Source organism: Schistocerca cancellata, chromosome 2 (genome assembly GCF_023864275.1).
Source record: "Schistocerca cancellata isolate TAMUIC-IGC-003103 chromosome 2, iqSchCanc2.1, whole genome shotgun sequence".
In the NCBI taxonomy this organism is placed as follows: Eukaryota; Metazoa; Arthropoda; class Insecta; order Orthoptera; family Acrididae; genus Schistocerca; species Schistocerca cancellata.
In genome coordinates, this window is record NC_064627.1 from 1,151,730,363 (window position 1) to 1,151,739,111 (window position 8,749).

Here is an 8,749-nt window from a genome sequence, read left to right on the forward strand (position 1 = left end):
TGCAAGAACTCCTCCACATGCGCTGTTGTCGCACACTGTCATCCATAAAATGAACCCCTCTCACAACGGAAATAATAGAAATTAGGACAGTGTGAATGACGCTGACCTGTGAGTGTAACATTTCAAAGATCTGGAGGTCGGAGCGCCCATGTAACTTTGTACTTTCCCACACTACAACCCTTGTACGACCGAAAAGATCATGGCCGGCAATGAATGGCGTACGCTGATATCCTCAAGTGACGAGAGAGGCAACGCGTACTGCACCCAGGAACTTCTTGAAAAAAGAGCACCTATAAGAAATAGGCACATCACCAGCATGAATCGAGAAACCTTTTCCCGTTTGTTCCGCATTTGAAAGTCTTGGTTCAACCATCTCTCCCCAGCTATCCTTGTAGTTCAACAGCGTCTTTGGAATTTTATTTTCGCAAAATCGTGTTAGACGTTACTGTTTTTTGTTCCAGTATTTCATTATCTCCTCAATCAGACCGAATATTTTTAGTACTTGTCTAACGTCTTCATTTCTATTTCAACCTTTTGATGTATATTTCGGCACTCTCCTAAGGAATGGGATCACTATGCTGTTGAAACAACCCTGTTGTGTTGCTGTTCAGTATTCACAGTTACAACCACACATGGATGCTAACAGCTTCGATGATGAGGACCATAAAGCAAATCCATCGATGCAGTAACATACAATTTTGTGTCTTCCAGTAAAATAAAACTTCCCACCGGTGGTTCTTTAAGAAGATTTTTCATCTCACATTCAAGCCCATTTTACTTTACCAGTTACATCATTTCGTCAAGCAAATTCGAAATTAGTTCAGGAACCATTCTTTTTCTGTCGGTGGACCTTCAAATGCGACAAAGAGAAAAAGAACTGCAGAGAAAAGAGTAAACTGATGACGGCATTTCTTATGGAAGTTCTGTTGTTCCAGGCCAGAGGTTCGCGATGATGGAGATGAAGGTGCTGCTGGTGTACTTCCTCTCCCGCTTCAGTTTCCAGTTGGTCTCCAAGACACCGGTGCCCCTCGAGATCAAACCTGACAGTATCTTCCTCGCTATCAAGGGCGGTTCCTGGCTTGGAGTTCGACGCAGATCCTGAACTGTTTCTACAGAGCTGGAGGAACTACCAAGAAGAGATGTGCCAACTTCGAGAAGTTGTGGTGCAACTGAAAGACAAATTTGTCCTGGAAGTCAATAACAAAAATGCATCATGATGTACTGCAGCGAAGATGAAATTAAGCGCTTCCGCTCCTTCGTACTTTGAGTATGAATTAATGAGTATTACAGCCTTAAATAACGCCACACAGTGTTTCCGAAAATGTTTAGATGTGTCTAATTGTAGAATGTTCGTGCTGCTCCACTGACGTTAACTGCACTCTACACGTCCTCTACCAACAGTAATCCACCGAGAAATGAAGCAAATACTTCTTTAGAAGAGGGCGCTTGAAATTTGTGACCTGTTTAGTGGTGGCACTTACGGATATCATGAGGATGGATAGGTTTTTCGCAGACACAGAAAGCAGTAAGAGGCACGGGATGCACGAGATTCGTAGGATGATACTGAATACCGAACTACGCATATTTAACAGCGAAGTCACTATAGCTTATTTTCCTTCACGCACAACTATCGAGCAATTTAAAGGCTGTAGTCTTGATGTCCTGCAACATCTTGGTACATTAGCTAAGAGGATGGTGGTATTCTCTCTAAGACGATTGTTATCTTGTGTACAATTTTGTTGGTTCAGGTGAAATACTGTAAAGTATTTGATTAATAGCTTACCCGTATGTTAACCGTGACTGTAAGCAGCCAGTTACATTTTACCGCTCATTATCTTTGGCGTAATAGCCGCAGAAATGGCTTTCTCGTCTTTTTCTATGATACACGTCAAGTAGGTGTTCTAGGAGTTTTAACATTTTTCTTCTTGAGGATCCGTTAGGGGATACAGTATAGTGTTAGACGCTGGTTATAAAGCTGCGCTTCCGCTTTGACCTAAAACAAAAGCTGATGTAGTCAAGGAGACTTCTCGCTTGACGTAGGCACCGCGACAAAAACATGTGATGGTTCAAAAGAAAGTATTAAGATGAAGTTCTTGCTTCTGGTCGACAAAAAGAAACACTGCTGTGTCATGCTACGTGGAGAAATACGCTGCGCCATTTAATTACGGAAACCAGTCCTCGCCACTGTGTCCCGCCCTGTAAATAGCGATTTGTTTCGTTATGTTATCGCGTCTTACTTTAACAGTGGAAACAAATGCCACACACAAAACACAGGACAAGGCATCGCAGCAAGGCTAAAATAGAAACCAGGACGTTGGCTTTGGGCAGCATACTTGCAAGCTCTTTTACGGAGAAGCAAATAGTGCACTGTCGCATTACGTAGTCGGTTCTTTATTTTCAACTTCGGTAATGAATTAAAATTTACAGCATGTGTATTTCATTACCATGTTAAAATAACGCAATAATTATAAAGTCTGCATTCAATTATCGCTACAAGTAAATCATTCACACCAGATTATACTGTATGTTGCTAATTCTTCACATTGCCTTCAACGTGACATTTGCGTCTCTTCATATAATTCCTGTAATGTAAGGCCCCAGAACTGCTTGAAACGTTACCTTGCTTATGGCAATAACAATGTTACTTTAGACAGTTAAGAACACGTTATATTGGAATTTTTTCAGATGTAAATAAACTTGTCCAGTAGTTCAATTACATTCACTAAAACGTTTTCGAGAACAGTTCATTATTGCTGCCTCAAAGAGGCAAAGAGGATGTTGTTGCGCAGCTGTTCTGCTGGTTGTTTACTGCAGAACATCATCTCCGATACATCGATTGTGATTTCAGATCTCTTGAATGTATGTACTTGCTTTAAGTGCTTTGTTGAAAGCAGAACATACTAATGAGTTAAATCGCTGTTGACACACATTTCAACAGACTCATCCTGAAAGTCATCAGTAAGTGAGGATAATTAACACTATTTGCCTCTAAATGGAACTTTTGTAACCTATGAACATTCATCTTTTTTTCTACGATTTAAAGATATACTGATGAATTATTTGTTATACACTATTTTTTAATAAAATGTTTTTGTAATATGTTGAGCATGGATCTTTTGAAGAACCCTTTACTATTCGTATCAGTTCTACAATATGTTTGCTCTGGAAGGATTACTGGCTCAAATGGTTCAAATGGCTCTGAGCACTATGCGACTTAACTTCTTAGGTCATCAGTCGCCTAGAACTTAGAACTAATTAAACCTAACTAACCTAAGGACATCACACACATCCATGCCCGAGGCAGGATTCGAACCTGCGACCGTAGCGGTCGCTCGGCTCCAGACTGTAGCGCCTAGACCCGCACGGCCACTCCGGCCGGCGAAGGATTACTTCTCCAAGGCTTGATATTAAGATTTACACTATATTATGGAGCTCCGTTTTTCATAACGCAATGGGTGCAGAACATGTTCTTTTATTACTAAATTATGGAACCAATACTTTCAAGATGAAGATGTTTCTGTATCAACTTTCTGATTCGCAGAAGGGAATTCGTCGTATTCTGTATTGGACTCCAGCACATCACTGTGAGAAAGTACGCAGCTGTAGCCAGGACCTAGCAATGAGTAATAAGTAACACGCATATTGTGAAAACTGCTGTGGGATTCCAACATTTGTCATCGCCTAATAAGCTGGCGAATTGAATCCTAGCACTTTCAGACAGATGACTGTCGAAGTGCGAAGCGCCTGCCTTTATTATAGACGCTTTAAATCTCGGAGACAGATATTTGTTCTTAATTGGAGCGAGGTATGGTAAATGTATGGAGTTGACTGCGTGACGCAGTCATACATTGCCCCCCAAAATAAACTACCATATACTTGTTATATATGCAATTTATTCATTACATGTTTGGTTAACAACAACGCTTTGTAGTCTAAAGGTTGCGTAGCACTTCTGCCAACCTGTTGCTCATTCAGATACGTCAAGGACATTTATCTGAAATCTTATTTTCGTTTTAATATCTTAAAAGTGAAAAAAAATCCCATACTTAAAGGTGACCAAAAAATTAAGAACATCTTAAGGAAGAGAAAGAACAGTCTACTAACATACTATTTATACTTTGAGTGTAGCTTACTGGAGTGAAAGAAGAGACATACAACAAGATTTGAAGACCACAGTACGTTACTGGGTGGGTCCTACTGGAGATGGTTATCTATCCTTTCAATAATTGGGGAAGTTACATTTTATAGTGGACTTCGGGACACGGCGTGCGCCGTCGCACGTTATTTTTTTACCGTCCACTTCCCGTGTGTGTTTATAATATATATAATTTATAAACACACACGGGATGTGGACGGTAAAAAAAGTGATATATATATATATATATATATATATATATATATATATATATATATATATATCACTTATAAACACACACGGGAAGTATTTTATTTTATTCTTTTAAATATAGTTTACACCGGTATATATATATATCATTTTATTCAGAAAACTGCAAACTTTATTATGAGATAAAAATCCGAAAATAAGAAAAAAAATTTCCGTTCTAACTCACCTTAAAGGGGCTCGTTGTGGGCGACCATTTGACCTGCTAGTCGTGTAGCGCAACATCCAGATTTGTGGACATTCGAGTGTGACGGTGGTGACGCGATGTCGGACTGGCTGGGGGCGTGAGGGCCAGGCGTGCTCGTCGTCCACAGCGTCTCCCCACTGCAACAGGGGACAGCCGTACAGTGCGCCAACCACATCGAAACTCCTCCGTATCTTCACCTGCCATCCCAGAACAAGTAGTGGACTCCCTGCGACATTCTTTATCAAACTCCACCACTCTTCAGAGACTAGCTACAGCCGAACTGTGGAATTTCCGACCCGTCCTTAGGCTGCCAGTAACACCACAACGGCATCGGCTGCGTTTGGAGTGCTACCGAGTGTGTGGGAAGCGTGGCTGCTAATAAAGGACGTCCCACTGTATTCAGCGGCGCATCGCGGTTCTGCACTGCCCAGAACACACATCGACGACGAGTACGGAGCGCGAGCTGCGAAGAGGTCCCTTTCCTGAAACGTTTCAGAGAGCCACAGCGGTGTTGCTCCCGGCGTCACGGTGTGAGGGCCCGTCGGGTGTGACTCCAGGTCACGGATGGCGGTGGCAGTGACTGAGGCAACTGTGACGGCGCGGTGGCACGTCACGGATACTCTGCGACCTCACGTGTTACCTCTAATGTGGAAGTGTCGTGGTACCACCTTCAAATAGGAGAATGCTCATCTAAAACTTGCACGTGTATCGGTGTACCGTCTGTACGATGTTGAAGTACGCCTGTGGCTAATAAGGTGCCTAGATCTGTCCCGGATAGTGCATATACGGAGCCAGGCCGGACGTCGACTGCCACTCCAGTACCAGCACCCGTGTCATCATGGAACAGTTACAGCAGCCGTGGAGCAGCTGGATACGACGGCCTTACGACACCCTCCCGCACCGAATCGGTGTTGCATCAAGGCCAAAGGTGGAACAACATAATACTGACAAATGTGCTTATACTGCCAAGTTCTTTGTACACATGACCCGATAGTGTAATCACTGAAGTAACACAGCATAGCCTCTCCAACCGTGAAGTTTCGACTTCGTCTCCTGCTCCCATTCTGGGTGCTTCACTATTATTGTCAACCAGTGTATTCTGATTGATGATTGAAAAACTAAATAAACACTTCAACACCACCACGAGAATAAGAACACACAACTGAAACAGGTGAACCATTTGTGCTTTTGGGCTGCACAGTTCAAAGGTCTCTATACAAGCCATTTCATAATGTTTCACTCAAGTTAAATTCATATTCTGTACGTTTAACACCTCAAGCTTTCGAGTGCATCTGGTAAATCGTAACGGGCAGCTGAGTATGTCCTTATCAGCCGCAGTCTCACACATTTATTTTCAGTCATGTCTGTAACGTATCTACTTTATATGTACAAGCATTAAGAATCTGTGTTCCTCTTACTTTACACACCTTTTTAATGATGACTTAATATTGTATTCCCGTGTTTCTTTATCATTCCTGCCCTCTTTGAACGACAAAGTGAGTTCAGGAAACATTTTATGTCCCATGCCGCCAATCTTAAATTATCGAATTTTGTCACCCATTATCTTGGAACGTTTTTAAGACACCAACTTACAATTTTCCATAATTATTGAACGGACCTTTCTAGATACACTGAACTAGAATTATTACTAAAATTGTATTGTCGGATATGTTATCTCTTTTTTCAAACACTTAATTTTTGACAGAATTTTGTAAATAAATGAACATAAATACAAAACAACTCACGGTATTTTAATAATTCTAATTCCATACGTATTGAATCCCACACTTGGCATACTGTGAAAATTTCATGTCTCTACCATCAGTACTTTTTTAGAAAACAGTTCATTTATTGGAAAAAATGTAGTTCAGGGATATTAAGCTTTAAAACTTTTTAATTACAAATTCTTATACAGACTTACATTTCTGCGTCTTTTACGCACTAGAATGACCCTAGCCCATACTCTTGTCTTGTTCAGTGTCACAACTGCCCTGTGCTTGCCTCCTCCTTTTCTTTCTTGCTTCTTTTGTCATTTGCTGAGCGGCTAACTCTGTTTCATGCACACGAAGCTCATACAGTTCCTGCAGTCATGTAGCTGCGTTCTGTCCACATCTTATCCATAACTTCTCCAGAACCTTAAGTCTTTCATAGTTTCCATCTTTAAAAGTTATTACAGCACCAGACACTGCTAACTTTAGAGTCATAAGGCCAACAAGTACATTTTTAGGCACACAGCATCACACAACATTATTGAAGGACTCATTCACATTCTGGATATTCCCATGTAAACACTTCTTCAGCAGCTCAGGATTTAGCAGATCTCTGTAAATAGGTTTGATTGCCTCCATTACTGCCACAGGAAGAGAATGTTTATGTGTAAATTCATGCAAGGTGCCAGAAAATTCAGCTTGCCTATATTTACCCCAATTGTTTGGTGGAGGTGGACACAAAGCATGACAGGGCTTTTGATTGGTTAAAATTCAATAAAAGAAAGTTCTCCACACAGTTATTTTCATCTTCTCTAAATTTTCAGTTATCACTAATTGCCTTCCCATAAAATTCCTGTAATTCATCAATTACTTTGTCTGTTAGTCTTCCAGCACGTTTTATTGTCTTGCCATGAGACAGTTTTGTGTTACCCAGCTTGGTTTTTAGGTTACACAGACGTGTTCCCAGCCTTTTCGTGACATGTCCTGCGCACTCAAATTTTTGTATGGGAACATCATATGGCTTACTGTTTTGTATTGCAATGAAAGCCTTGCTGTCTCCATCATCTAAGTAATTCACATATTTGACACCTCTCTCCTTCTGCAAACGCTGGAAAATGTTAACTGCTCCTTTTACCTCCCTTCTTCCACTTCTGCCATCACAATTTTTTATACACTGCTGCTTATGAAGTAATATGTTCTTCTGGTTCAATGTACAATCTTGGCAGTACTTACTGAGAACTTCAAAAACCAATAGAAGTCAGGTAACTATAAAAATAGCCGATAATCACACTACTTTCAAAGAAAACTAGTATGAGAAACAAATGACTGATTTGTTTATTCGTAATGCCAACTTCTGAGACGTAGCAGTAGGCACAAAACAAAGCAATTCACAGCCTTCTAGACTGTGTACTTCCCAAGATGTGACTGCTCAACTGCGGCAGTGTATGCATAGATGCGAAATTTGAGAGTCACACGTCAACACTCAAAATATTATTTGAAGGTCTCACAATTGTCTGATGATAATGTATTGTATATCAAAATGTTCAGGAACGTCCAAAGTATATTATGGAGTAAAAAACAAAAAAAAAATGTCAAATTTCAACGAATTTCACGTGCAATGTCCCCTTAATGTGGCTCTGTATTACATTTTTATAGTGTTTGGTTGTTAGTGTACTTCCCATTGCAGCTGTGGCAGTTCATCCGACTCATCGATAGACTTAGACAAAGACGTTTGGTCTTGTCGTTCGAAGGACTATTGTGCTTAAGTTGGCATGGTACGAACAGGGTTTTCTCTAGTCACTTCCGCTACCTGTGTAGACCCCAATTTTGCTACCGTACTGATCTGGTTCCTGCGATCTTCGTGAGCGAGGTAGCTTGTGGGAACTCGTCACTGGTAGTATTAGTACGGTGAAAGAGTTCGCGTAAGATAATAGCCTGACCAAAGCATTAATCCAGTGCTTTTACAGCTTTAGGTCTTGGTACAGTTGACGCAACATAGGGACTGTAAGGAGTTTTGGAATTTTGCGATTTCTATAGGTAGTTGCTTTGTTCAGCCATTACTTAGGAATGTGAAAGCTTGGCGTACGAGTTATGCTGGATTTCAGCTAGTGTTCTTCTTCCTCAGAATGAATGTGCGTGTGCTTGCGTTTCTTGCATTTTCAATTCTTCCTTTACATTAGTCACATTTCATTCTACAACTTCTATCCATTTCGAACGTGTGCGTCTAACTGTTCAAACCCAAGTGTTCGTATAGCCCTTAGATACCCTTCACGTCTCTGAATGTGTTTTATTTTGTATTTAAGTTTCGGTAATATGCTGATGAGAATAAATCGTTCTCCGGAATAGTAAATTCCTAAGATTTTCATGTTTTTTCTTGCCTTACTTTGTGAAACTTGGACCATGTGTTTGAAAAACGAATGAACCTTCACATCCTCATTTCTTCAGCTTTTT

The 8,749-nt window shown here is 40.7% G+C and overlaps 1 protein-coding gene across 1 annotated transcript in view; it reads left to right on the forward strand.

The window, feature by feature from the left end:
• The window catches only part of LOC126163193 (cytochrome P450 9e2-like), a 53,835-nt gene extending 50,998 nt beyond the window's left edge, over window positions 1-2,837 (forward strand). The window contains exon 8 of the mRNA XM_049920145.1: window positions 936-2,837. Within this exon, the coding sequence (XP_049776102.1) occupies window positions 936-1,102 (167 nt within the window). The 3' untranslated portion in view covers window positions 1,103-2,837. The remainder of the gene's footprint in view (window positions 1-935) is intronic.
• The last annotated feature ends 5,912 nt before the right edge of the window (window positions 2,838-8,749 follow it).